The sequence below is a fragment of the Marmota marmota genome, unplaced genomic scaffold (assembly GCF_001458135.2).
Source record: "Marmota marmota marmota unplaced genomic scaffold, marMar, whole genome shotgun sequence".
Classification (NCBI taxonomy): Eukaryota; Metazoa; Chordata; class Mammalia; order Rodentia; family Sciuridae; genus Marmota; species Marmota marmota.
This window is the reverse complement of record NW_026000141.1, coordinates 2,224,368-2,237,850: the sequence shown is the minus strand read 5'-3', so window position 1 is coordinate 2,237,850 and position 13,483 is coordinate 2,224,368. Positions and strand designations below refer to the sequence as shown.

General features: G+C 47.9%; 1 protein-coding gene across 9 annotated transcripts in view; it reads right to left on the bottom strand.

The window, feature by feature from the left end:
- Positions 1-638: 638 nt before the first annotated feature.
- Positions 639-13,483, bottom strand: part of Stx2 (syntaxin 2) — a 30,987-nt gene continuing 18,142 nt past the window's right edge. For 2 of the 9 annotated variants that reach the window (XM_015505626.2, XM_048785891.1), the window contains 6 exons: positions 10,496-10,569; positions 9,653-9,761; positions 8,851-8,924; positions 8,610-8,747; positions 6,435-6,545; positions 639-1,495 (listed from right to left, as the gene is read on the bottom strand). In XM_015505626.2, the coding sequence (XP_015361112.1) occupies positions 1,403-1,495; positions 6,435-6,545; positions 8,610-8,747; positions 8,851-8,924; positions 9,653-9,761; positions 10,496-10,569 (599 nt within the window). In that variant the 3' untranslated portion in view covers positions 639-1,402. Of the gene's footprint in view, positions 1,557-1,581; positions 2,148-4,381; positions 4,504-6,434; positions 6,546-7,037; positions 7,087-8,609; positions 8,748-8,850; positions 8,925-9,652; positions 9,762-10,495; positions 10,570-13,483 lie in introns of those variants that run through there. The other 7 variants (XM_048785892.1, XM_015505628.2, XM_015505627.2 and 4 more) reach the window with 6 other exon arrangements.

Genomic DNA, 13,483 nt, shown 5'->3' with positions numbered 1-13,483 from the left:
AGCCCGAGCTGGACGGTGTGCGCGGGTGAACAGGGAGCAGCACTCACACTTGGTGATGGAATCAGCACGTCTATCTCAGGTCAGACCCAACAACGCCAAGGGACAGTCAGGGCTCATCTGCTCTCGGAGCATGAAGCTGCCCAGACGCTGGGCATCTTCGTGTGCCCAGGACTGGCTCCTACCTCAATAGCTGTCCATTCACCCACTCAGCCATCCTACTCAAACATTAATGAGCAAGAAAACTATTTAAGCATCATAGTTTTAAACAGTTTTCTTTGAAAATTAACTTGGAGAGTTCCACAGACTATCAGGTACTTAAGAGCATTTAAGGCCAGGCGTGGTGACGCACCCCTTTTGATCCCAGCAACTCGGGAGGCTAATGCAGGATGACTGCAAGTTTGAGACCAGCCTCAGCAACTTAACAAGGCCCTACGCAACTTAGCAAGACCCTGACTCAAAAAAAAAAAAAGGACTGGGGATGTGGCTCAGTGGTAAAGCACCCCTGACACTTAAGACATTTATGATTTGTACATTTATATTTATGAGAATTTCTCAATGTCTAGGAATAATCTCTTTTTTGAGTTTTGAGAGTGGCTAAATTTCAGTCACATCACTGTCTTAAATTCAGACACCATCAATGCAGTCAGGGAAACACAACCCTTACCTTTAATGAACAAAGAAGAGACCACTGTCTTTACAATGCAGTAACTAATAATTTATTCCCGTGAGTCCTGGAACAGGTAGAAATGAGCTAACTACACAGTCAGACTTTCCTGGAGGGCAGCAGGCACATCACACTCCCCAAGTCAAGACCCACAGAAGGCACCTGAGAGGCAGGAAGGCTCTGATGCCAGCATTTGCTGTGGTGACAGCAACTCGGCGCATGGCCATTCAAAGATGGCCCCAGATTATGACACTTCCAATTTCCTTCACATGGGAATATTTAGCATATAAAAATGCGGTAAATGAAGATGTTAATATATTAAGCATTTAAAATTATAGAAATCTTACAAAACAACTCTGTGATAATAAAAATCATTTCTGTAAACAGGACATCAACACACATAGTACAAAAAGCCTCTTAATTAATATACGTTACCTGGGAGAAGGGGGGAATAATCTAATGCTTCGTAACATGGAGTAACCCTAATTAAACTTGACCTGCATTCTCAACACTGCATATCTTAAGAATTGAAATTATCAATAATTCCTTATTTCAAGGCCACTGAAGCAAGCATCACACTGTCAACTCTGCAGTGTACCATCTGGAGCCCAAGGCTGTGTGGCCCGCGTCACACCCTTGGGCGCAGGTGTTTTCAGCACACGACGTCCAACTGTGCCTGTCTCCTGGCTTCACCAGGAAGAAGCCAGCACCCAGCACAGTGCAGGGTCTGAGAGTCACTCAGAGCAGAGAGGAGGCAGACTTTGTTGAAGATGTGCTCAGTCTCCAAGGATAAACAGCTCCTGGGATGTGGTTGCTATGACAATGTTGTTGCTAGGATAATTCCAAGGATCACAAGCAAAATAATTACACAAATAATAATGAACATCATTTTCTGTAAGATAAAGAAAAACATTAATTTGCAATATATCAAAGAAATCAACAGTGTCATCTCCTAACAAAATCCTGATATTTGGGATACTTTAAAATAAAAGACCGTTATTAAGAATCCCTACAGATCAGAGAAAAGTAGGGAACAAGGAAAACTCCACAGTCAAAGTATTAAGTTGGGGACATGTGCTTATTAGACTAAACCAATTATTAATTTAAAATATGTGCTATTAAAGTAACCACTTGCCTCTGGAGGGGAATGGTGCAGTGCGGCTACCTGTGTATAATAATAAGTCCTTTCCTTTGATAAATACTTTCCTTTGATTAAAATAAATTCCAGAACTGCTGTTAATATCATACATCTTTTTAAAAGCTTGAATCAATTTATTTCTCATTGACTAAAAAAATCCCATTTACCCTGTTTTTCGTCTAAGCATGTACGTGTGTAAGAGATCAACCAGACACTGACTCGGTCCTCCACAGGCATGGCCTAGACGAAGGGCAGGCACAGCACAAGGCGATTTCCTCCTGTGAGCAAGCATCCTCACACAACAAAGTTGAACCACCTATAGGTGGGTCTCCCGCAGAAACCCACCTGAGGGAGAAGCAAAAGAGAGGGAGGCCCTGGGTTCCAGCCCCAGCACAGGAAAGGATGGAAGCAGGAAATAAATAAATCCCATCTGCTGAACCTGGGCAGCTCCAAATTAGCAGCAAGCTGAGAGCCGTCAATTATAGCAAGACTCCTGAAGCTACCCGAGGCCAGACCCCCAGGCACCTGCAAGGGAGCTCTGGGCCAAGGACCTGTGGACACCAGATCCCTTTGGATTTGGCGCCCCCTGTCCACGGGGCGTGGATTTTTCTGACAGTGTTGTGCCCCGTGGTCCCCCACGTCTCACTGTGAGCTCCGGCCGGCACCCTCCTCGTGCACCTCTTGCCCTGGCCTCCCATCCTTCCTCCACAGCCATTTGTCCAGTGCCTCAGGACCTGTGACTGTCTCTACCTGGAGCCGCCCTGGGAGGCCCCTGCTCTGGCCCAGCCTGGCCCTCTCCTGCAATTCTGTAGCTGGTGCCACACAGGTGTGCACTTCCCTGCTACATCTGGCTTGCAGAACGATGGCTTTCAGGGAGCAGGAATTCAGGTGTACGCCTGCACCCCATGTCCATGTATTTAACAGCCATCTCATCTAAGCTGGTGCAGGGCTGGCTCTGCTGCCAATGGTACCTAAACCTCGGGGCCCATCTCTTCCCGTGTAAGGCGAGTGTCTCTTCTGGGCTGCAGAGCTCTCAGGATCAGGCAGCTCCACAGAGAGACCTGGGCCCTGCCCATCCCACAGGACAGGCAGGTGAAGTGCCTAGACTCTAGGAAGGCATCGACAGGATTTGCTTGAGGGTGAAAGAAAAAAAGGAAATGCTTTTTTCAAAAGCATAATTAGTGTCATCAATCCACCTTCATGTCCAAAACTACGTACATGAAGGAGGTCAGTTTGTGCTCCTTCTTATTTATAGGCACCGGGCAAAATGGCCAGCTGGCCTGAGGTACAGGTTCAGCCCCACTCCCAGGGGGGCCACACCAAAAGAACCTTCTTTTACTCAATAACAACACTCAGAAGCATCCATGAAAAGCAGTACATCTCAGTGGGCCCAAACAAGAAACTGCAACTTTAGCACAACCACATTCAACTATCAAGGGGCTAAAAAAATACAACTCATATTTTAGAATTATGAAGCTATTAAAAATACCATTATTTTAACATATGCCATTTTTCAACAAAGCCAAGAGGAAAGCATTAGGAAAGAAAGACACATAGAAACAGGCTGAGTCCTCCCACATCTAGAAAACAAATGCTGACAAGAGCAGCAGCCAGCACACACTACTGGACACTCAGCAGGGCCTCTGGGCCTGCGCACCTGTCAGACCCGGACTGCAAAAGCTTCTCATCCTCTCACTGCAGTGCAGCTTGATGTTCCCAGAAAGCAGACCTCAGGGCCGGGGTGCCAAGTGAGGGCCCCGGCTCAGACCCCAGCACCGCCAGGGGGAAACAAGCAAGGAGTCAGACTGACAAGCAGGAGGGAACTGGGCAGGACAGGATCCCTTTCTGCCCTGACCTTAAACAAACAGAAACAAGGCACCAAGAGACCGAGCGTCTGAGCTGCCTTCCCGTTCCCAGCACCGCATCCCCATGCCCAGCGCCCTGACGCTCCAGTCACAGTCATGGAGCTCTTGCAGAGGAGTGAGTGACGGGAATGCCCAGGCTAACACACCAGGCAGGAAGGGGAACTCCAAGTGCAGAAGGAGCCCTGCACACAGAGCCTGCAGGCACAGGGAAGGAACTCAGTGAACAAGACGACGGCACTTTGGGGAAACCAGATCTCTACACTGACTCCTTGAAGAACGGCCATGCATGTGACTCAACTCCTGCAGCTCCAACAGAGACCTGGAAACACACCTGCCAACTGGAGAGGCTGGTGGAGGACCGCTTCCAGTCAATGCTCCCTTAACTCCAGCTCCAACCTCTAATCCCACAATAAAATGAGTTTGTGTGTCTGACAAAGTGATTTTCAGTTGTTGACGTTATTCTAAAAGTAATGACTTAGGAGCTAGATTACAACGTTAAATGTTAGTTCTTAATGGAGGGTCATCTTCATTGGCACAGCTGTGGCCTTCACTGAAGGCCCCTTAGCTGGAGTGAGAGGGTCCCAGCACCACAGGAGGCGGGCCTGCATGGACCTGGGCAGCTGCCCACATGCACATGGTGGCAGCGCTCAGGGCCGGGCGGTGGCAATCCCTGAGCGAGGGAGGGAAGGAGGAGTCAGTGGGTTAGTTACTTACTGCTGCCCTGTCGGGAGCAAGCGCCAGCATCAGCCACACCGTCACTTGCCAACTGATAAGCCAATGATTAGAGCAAGTATGGCGACCACAGCCACTGCCACAGCAGCAATTATCCACTTTTTCTGTCAAAGAAAAGCGATTGGTTATCCCATGGTTGGCTGCACATCCCCACGTTAAAGATGCACGTCCCTGGAGACAGGATGGTCCTCAAACTAATCTTACACTCTGTGTTGCAGGACATCGGCTGACTCCTGCCAGGTAATTTTCGGTTCTCGAGAGTGACGTGATTTACAAGATCAGGCTGCTCAGAGACCAAATTATCAGTCACTCGAGGACACTGGGTGCCTCGATGGGGTGCCGCATAACCCCATGGCTTCAGTACATTTCTGACAGACAGAAGTAGGTGATTTTCTGTGTGTACAAAGCCACACAGCCAATCCTGGGCACTGGGAGCAGGCACCCTGCCTGGGAAGCCCTGCCTTGTCTTGCCTGTGTTGTAGGCAGTACGTCATCGCTGCTCCCAACACACCACATGGACATGACCATCCACGGACACTGCCTAAGCTCGGGCACTGTGCAGCCCCCAGGGTAGCCCTGGATGTCAGCAGAAGACACGCTCAGCAGCAGGCAGGACAGAGCAGAGCATGGAGCAGCTGGGGGTGAAGGCAGCAGGCTGGGCAGCTTTGGCTATCAGGTGTTTCACCCAACAGACAGGGGTGATGTCGGAGCCATGCCTGGCACACAGGTGGCCTGCTGAGCCCAGGCAGCACACAGTCCGGCTTCTCCGCAGCGTGAAGAAGCATGTGCCACACCCCCACCCTTCCTCTCTGTGAGCCAAGCTGCCCACGGACACCTCCCTGAAGGGGCAAGCTCGAGTCATGGAGACAGGGAGGAAAGTCAAGGTCGACTGTGTGCCCAGAAGTAGTGGGGCACTTCATACCTGGACCTCCCCCTCAGTCCATGTTAAGAGTCGGTGTCTTAAAGAAGGGTGACAGAACAATGTGGGCAACCACACCTTACACTTCGAATCTAAGGAATACACTCAGCCAAGCCGGCAGGGGTGCCAGGCTGTGCCTCTGCAGTTGCCTCTACGCACTGCACACACTCCAGCCGACCCCACTGAAGAGAGCCTCTGTGGACAGCCCACGGAGATGCCCCAGCCCACACTGAGCACATGGCCTCTGAGGGTGGGTGGCACTGAGAAGCCAAACAGCCCTCCGAGAAGGTGAGTGTGACAAACACCCCACGCAGACTGGTGCTCCATGCTGGGAGAGGGACAGGCAGCCTGGGCAGCACACACCACAGTGCTGGGAGAGGAAGAGGCAGCCTGGCCAGCACACACCACAGGCGGTTCCTGGACCCCAGTGGGAGTCAACTGCAGTTTCGGGTTCCTTGGAAGAGCTTGTTCACTATACATGAGGTGACACTCCTAAGATTCAGGTAAAGATGTCGAAACTCACTGACAAGCTTACTCACTGCATCTCTCTGGATGCAGCCAAATGTGGAAATCCATACCCACTCGAGGGGCAGACCTGCAGAGCCCTGAGCTGGCTAGCAGCTTTCAACTATGCTCTGGGAACACCCATCCCAGACAAGAGGGCACCTGTCTTTGAGGGCACCACAAAAGATGCCAGGCCCACAGTCTCAGATCATTCTCTTCTTTCCTCCAACCAATTATCAAATAATCTGAGTGAGAAATAAATGTTTGCTGCATAAAACATGTAACCAACGACTCCCAAACTCCCAATCCCATCAGTTAGGTCCCTTCAAATAACACCCGGGAAACAGAACTCAGGGACTGAAGCCTGTGCTCCCTGCCACGGGTCAGTGGTGGCTCCATCCTGTGAGGAGCTCCTGTAACTGAGAACACGCGTGGCCCACACTCCGCTTACCTGCTGTGCTTTAAGACTGTGCTAATGATCACCAGCTTTCAACCAGATATCTAGGTAAGGGATTGTGCTCCTGGCTCCCTTTCCAGCAGACTTACGTGACTGCATCCCAACTTGGACCCAAGCCAGAGAGAGCCACCTCGGTGGTCAGAGACCGAACTCACCCTTCTGGCTTTGCTGTGGTATTTAAGGGCTTTCTTGGTCTCCTCTTTAGCGTGCTCCACATAGTCTGCAGCATTCGTCACGTTTTTCTCTATGTTGTTGATCATTTCGCCCTTAAAACACAAAGTTTCAACCTTAGAAGACGTTTTCAAAATGACTCACCTATGTATCTTCAAAGAGCCACCAAACAGTCTTGACACAGACACGATGAGCATGAGATGGACGTCATGTCTGCGTATGTAAGGAAAGTGAGAGGGAGGATACCGTGAATATGCAAAGCGAAGCCATCCCAACTCGATCGCATTCAAAACCAACCAAGGGAGCAGCAGAGCTGGCGACTAAGGCACGGGCAGGCACCAGGCAGGCCCGGCAGTGAGCCCCACAGACAGCAGGATGGGAGGGGGAGCTCTGGGTCACACAATGCTTTACCACTAGCCTAACAGTCCACACAAGGCCAGCAGCTTTCCAATAGGCGGGAGCCCACTGCTAGTCCTTGGAAACACCAGGAAGCTAACCACAGCTGTGTCTGACATTCTTGACTGAATGAATGAACACACACACAGCCCGACCCCGTAGGGGCCACACAGGCCAGGGGGATGCGTTACCTGGGTGCTGTCCTCCAGGAGACACCCTGCAGCAGAGACGAGCCAAGTGCTGAGGAGGAGGGAAGGTGACTCACCACCCACACGTCAGCCTCCAGAAGCCCTGAGGTGCACCGGGACTAGAGCACACAGCACAGCCCCGATAACCCCATGGGGCGAGAAGCTCTCCTAGAGGTGCGCGAGGCGCTGCGCCCGCACAGGACAGTGACAGTGACAGCCTGGGGTGTCCTGGAGTATCTATAGCTATAAAGATTAAACTACTGTTCTTACTGTATCATGTACTCCCTGAAATAAGACCCCAGCCGCCACCAGACCCCTCTCTAGTTCTTGAGCCCTGCCTGAGCGGCAAGGGGTCCGCCCCAAATCAGAAGGGTACCTCTGCCCACCCATCCCTGGCTGTGGGTTTCTTGTGGCAAATGCACGGTACTGCAGTTTTCCACACAACTTTTTATGATAAAACTCCTCAAAATAAACAGGGCTCTTTAAAAGGCTGATGTAGCGCATGGGAATGACCTGTGTGTGTGAATGGTTCCCCACCCCGTCTTAGCAATCCAGGTGGTCACGGAAATGACCCAGTGTCAGCCTTCTTGGAAGCATGCATCCTCCAAAACACTCTCAGGAAGGGAGGAGAGGCTGCTCAGAAGGGTTGGTGGGAGGCTCCAGCCTCACCTGGAGACAACTGCCCCAGGCAGGGCTCTGAAGGCCATTGGGCAGTCCAGACTCATCCCAGGCACATGGCTACACGGAGTGTCACCTGCTGTGATGGCACCTCTCTCCAGTGCTCCCAGGGGGTCTCCCCACCCTCCTCTGCTCTCTGCCTGCACGCAGAGCAGACCAAATGCTGTGGGTACAAGCCTATCTGCACCGTGGTCTGCTTCCCCCTGATGCTTACTCCTGCAGACACTCCCCGTGGTCACTGGGATGTGGCTCTCAGAGGAGTCTTGAAAGTCTATGTGTTCAGAGAGGAGAATCCACATCCCTGGAGCTCACGATTTAATCAGACTGGTATATTTCCTTCCTTTGGAAACACTGTTCTATGTAGCTGTGCTCATGCCATGTGTGTTTATATAAAAATCTATATTTACACATATAAATGGATATATACATAAAAATTTAGTATCTCCCTTTACCTTAATTTCTTTAAATTTAACAAAAACATTTGCATATTTCATTAAAAATTCTCCACAAGCAGAAAGTCTCTGTTGCCTCTGGCTGTCTAAACGGCTGACTGGGACACGAGCACACCATAACTCAATTTACTAGACAAGCTTCCTGCTGTTGGAACCTTGAGCTGTACCCAACATTTCAGCATAACACTTTTTTTAATTTTTTAGTTGTTGATGGGCCTTTATTTTATGTATGTATATATGTTGCTGAGAATTGAACCCAGTGCCTCACCCATGCTAGGCAAGCTCTCTACCTCTGAGCCCCAGCCCCAGCCCTCAGTCACACTTAACACTATAATTAACTTTTGAATTTTGAGATTAGCTTCAAAATCATGTCTGCTCTACATAAGAGTGGGCTCAAAGGTGAGACCTGGCATGAGGCAACTGGTTAGAGAAGGTGCCAGATTACCTGGGTCTCCACAAACATGGCCATGTCCATAAACATCTCGTGCAGCTCCCGGATGCTGGTCTCCAGTTTCATGATGTCCTTGTGGCGTGACTCAATCTCATTCAGAGCTTGTCTAGTAATTTGTGAATCTGATATAATCTTTAAAAACAAAAATAAGAATAAGAATGAGCTCCCAACTAGTCTGGAAGTCACAGAGAGGAAAACCCATGTGGGTAAGGATGGGGGCAGCTGCTGGACTCACATCCGAGGTGAAGATGGACGGCTTTCCACTCTCCAGCATCTCCTCCAGCTCCTCGTCTGTGGTGGTCCTCCCGGCTGAGAGGCAACAATGGAGACCACGCTCAGGGTGTGGCGACACTCAGAGACAAGGCTTTCAGCCTGAAGTCTAAACCCTGACTGAGGCACCAATGCTTTGGACAGCTTTTCTACCTCCCCATGCGCCTTCCTAGGCAGCTGTTAACAGTGCCACCGGGAGAATCAGAAGAATGGGGCAGCTGTGTCAGGGCGGGGTCATGCAGCCATGCAGCCCGCCTGTCCAGCCACACAGCACTAAGTCCCATGGAAAGGACAGCAGAGGTTCCTACAAAGGGGGCGGAGCTAGCGCAGCAGGTCAAATGGAGGAGCAAACTGTGAGAGGCCCATCAGGGGCTGCAGGACAGAAACACTTAAACACATAATGAGTGAAGTTTCCGAATTAGATTAAAACTTTCAAAATTTCAATAATCAGAAAATAAAGTACACTTGCTTAGAATTTTTTTGGTGTAAATAAATGACAGGTTTGATTGATTCAAGGACCAGGAAGTGCGAGGAGAGGCCTTTAGTTTTTATGACACTGGTGACAACAGAGATGGAATTAGTAGTTTGGAGTGAAAGTACTTTGCAGTGAGGCCTCAAGGAAAGAGGAGGGGTTTTTTTTTTTCTTTTTCTTTTTTTTGTGGTGCTGGGGCTTGAACCCAGGGCCTTGTGCATGCGAGGCAGGCGCTCTATCAGCTGAGCTATGGCCCGAGCCCAAGGAAGCATTTTCAACAGTTTTTCTTACTCACTTATTTCCAACTGGCGCTGTATGCGTCCTTTGCTTCGCTCCCGAAATAAAGTCTGAGCTTCATTGTACTCTGTCATGACTTCCACAAATTTTCTAGACAGTACAGAATGCTAAGAACATGAAAAACAAATCAATGAACATACAATTAATATATAAAATGATTAAAATTAACACATAACATATAATAAAACCATTATTCTATTAAATGGTCTGTGAAAACCTTATAGTTCAGAAACTCATACTACTTATGCTACTCCTTCAAACGGGAAGTAAGAATAGCCAAGCGGTGCCCTGTAACAGAATCTATGCAGGCACCACGTGCACCACCCTAACTTTCATAAACAACTCCACTGTCCACATGTGTCCACCATGCTTCAAAGAGGTCGCGACTCCCCCGGTCACAGGCCTTACTAATGCAGAGCAAGGCTGAGGACAAGCAGGCTGGCCAGAGCTCATGAGCTGCGGCACCACTGCAGGGAGGGCTCTGCACTCTGGTTCCTCTCTGCACAGCGTGGATCCACTGAAGCCAAGACCACACCACTGACAGAGCTCTGCTCACAGAAGAGAAGCCCACTGAGGGCTGAAAACACTTCTCCACACGGAAAAGATGTCATCGATAAATGACACTACACTTTCACACAAAAATGTCTTGAGGATAAATACGACAGTAAAGACAGAATTAGTTTGAATTTGAAAGTAAAATGACTTACTCTAGGCTGGGCATGGGACTCAGTGGTAGCGAGCTTTCCTGGCATGTGCAAGGTCCTGGGTCCAACCCCCAGTGCCACACACAAAAAGGTTCTACTCTTCACTACTTCAATCTAAGTGAGGCTGAAAATCAAACCTGGGTTTTTCGTATCCGAAGATCCACAGATGTTCGATTCCCACTTTCATCCTGATCAAAACTTTGCTCAATGGCTAGGAACAAACAGGACAGAGTTATTTTTTAAATTTAAAAAACTGAAATATTTTGAGCCTAATCTCAACTGTTTTTTTCTTACTCTTTGAAACATATCTTCTCTTAAAACTAGAATAGGCTATCTTTTAAAATAATCCCCTGGAAAGACTGTCCATCAAGAGAGATTGTTTTACTACTCTTAGTAAATATGTGTGTGTGTGTGTGTGTGTGTACGCGCACGCACGCACACACACCCACATCTGTATCTATGGCTATCCATGTGCACAGAAAGACAACCATACATCTCAAAGACAGTTGCCATGGAGTGGAAAGGAGAAATAAGGCTGGAATGGGCTGGGGATGTGGCTCAAGCGGTAGCGTGCTCGCCTGGCATGCGTGCGGCCCGGGTTCGATCTTCAGCACCACATACAAACAAAGATGTTGTGTCTGCCAAAAACTAAAAAATAAACATTAAAAAAAAAGAAATAAGGCTGGAAGAGGCACCGGGGAAGCCGAATTCTTTGAATATGTTTTGTTTTATAGATTTTACTTTAGAATGACATAAATACTTCACATAATTATAAAGCAAAATTAAATGTTTTAAAAAGCAATCTCTGGTTGGGCATGGTAGTGCACACTTATAATCCCACTGACTCAGGAGGCTGAGGCAGGAGGATCATGATTTTGAGGCCAGCCTCAGCAACTTAGTGAGACCCTAAGCAACTCAGCAAGACCCTTTCTTAAAATAAAAAATGAAAGGGCTGGGGTTGTGGCTCAGTGCCAGAGCACCTGCTTAGCATGTGCAAGGCACTGGGTTCAATCCTTAGCACCACATATAAATAAATAAAATAAAGGCCCATTGATAATTAAAACATTTTTTTAATTAAAAATTAAAAATAAAAAGGGATGGGGATATAGTTCAGTGGTTAAGCACCCAAGGATTCAATCCCCAGTGCCACACACACAAAAAAAAAATTGCAATCTCCATAATTAAAGAAAAATGAGACAAACCTAACTATAGATCAAGTTATTTAGCGATATCATCACACAGAAAAGACCTATTCAAAGTGACTTAAAACCCAGGAATTCGACTGTATATCTCATTAAGATATATGTAGGGACAAACAAGGGACCAAAAAATTAAACCACTGCCAAGCATGGTGGTATACACCAGCGATCCCAGCTACTTGGGAGGCTGAGACAGGAGGCTCACAAATGCAAGCCAGCCTCAGCAACTTGTCATACCCTGTCTCAAAAATTTTAAAAAATAAATTTTTTTAAACAGGGTTGGGGATGTAGCTCAGTGGTAAAGTGCCCCAGGGTTCAATCCCTGGCACTACCAAAAACAATCAAAACAAAAAGTGCTGAAGCTGGAGCTCTGTGGTAGGACACTAGCCTATCATGTGCAAGGCCCTGTGTTCCATCCACAGCACCACAAAATTTAACAACTGACTGTCTTAGGTACTCGCACTCTTTTTTTTAATTAAGTTTTTTATTTATACATGACAGCAGAATGCATTACAATTCATGTTACACTAATAGAGCACAATTTTTTCATATCTCTGGTTGTATATAAAGTATGTTCACACCATTTGTGCCTTCATACATGTGTTTTAGATAATAATGTCCATCACATTCCACCATCATTTCTAACCCCCTGCCCCCTCCCACTCCCTGCCCTATCTAGAGTTCGTCTATTCCTACCATGCTCCCCCTCCATATCCCACTGTGACTCAGCCTCTTACATCAGAGAAAACATTCGGCATTTGGTTTTGGGGATTGGCTAACTTCACTTAGCATTATATTCTCCAACGCTATCCATTGACCTGAAAATGCCATGGTTTTATTGGTACTCATACTCTTGATGGCAAGTGAGTGTGGTTAGTGTGCTCCTGTGAGTTGCTCCATGTGTACCACGGGACAGAGTAAATGTGTGATCACATGAGTGTCGCCAGAACCATGATTTGGGGCACAGATGAAGAGAGACAAAGATGTACTATCCCCAAGATGATGTGAAAGTCCTTTTGAATTCTTAACATTAACTATCAGTACAAAATTATGATTTATCAAAAAAAAAAAGGTGGTGCCGGGGCTGGGGCTCAGCAGCAGCACACTTGCCTGGCACGTGTGAGGCACTGGGTTCAATTCTCAGTACCACATATACATAAACAAAATAAAGGTCTATCAACAACTAAAATAAATAAATACACACACACACACACACACACACACACACACACACTCTCTCTCTCTCTCTCTTAAAAAAAAAAAAAAAGGAAGCTCTGTTCACTGCAAAGACCCAGAAGAAGGGGCCAAGCCACTGGCGTGTCCAGCAGTGCTAGCCCCACCAGCTGGCTCTGGCTCCTGAGTATCGCTCTCAGCTCACTGAATGGCATGGTCACCCCAGGAGCAGGGCTAGTCCTGGTCAGGCACGGCAGGCACACATCTGCTGCAGCGCATCTTTCTCCAGATCAGGAAAAGGCAGCCTCTGTTTGATCCTGCCCAAGCCTGGAGCCAGCAGCAGCCATGGCTGTAACACTGAATGTCACGGTGGCTGCTGTCCTCAGACACCTGCAGTGTGGCCGGAAGGCCATCAAGCAACAGCACAACAATGCTAAGTGCTTCAGCCCCTGGCCATGAGTCAGTGCATCCAAATACACACAGATGCTCTAAAGAGGTCACAATTTTAATTAAAAACTGTGAGGCAGAGGGGCTGGGGTTGTGGCTCGGCAGTAGAACATTCGTAGGAAGTGCTGGGTTCGATCCTCGGCACCACATAAAAATACATAAATAAAATAAATGTATTGTGTCCAACTACAACTAAAAAATAAATATTTTTTTAAAAAGTATTTTTAAAAAACTGTAAGGAAGAGAAAAGCAATAGTTCACATTCCCACCATCAATAATCAAACATAAGACTGCATTTAAACTTAG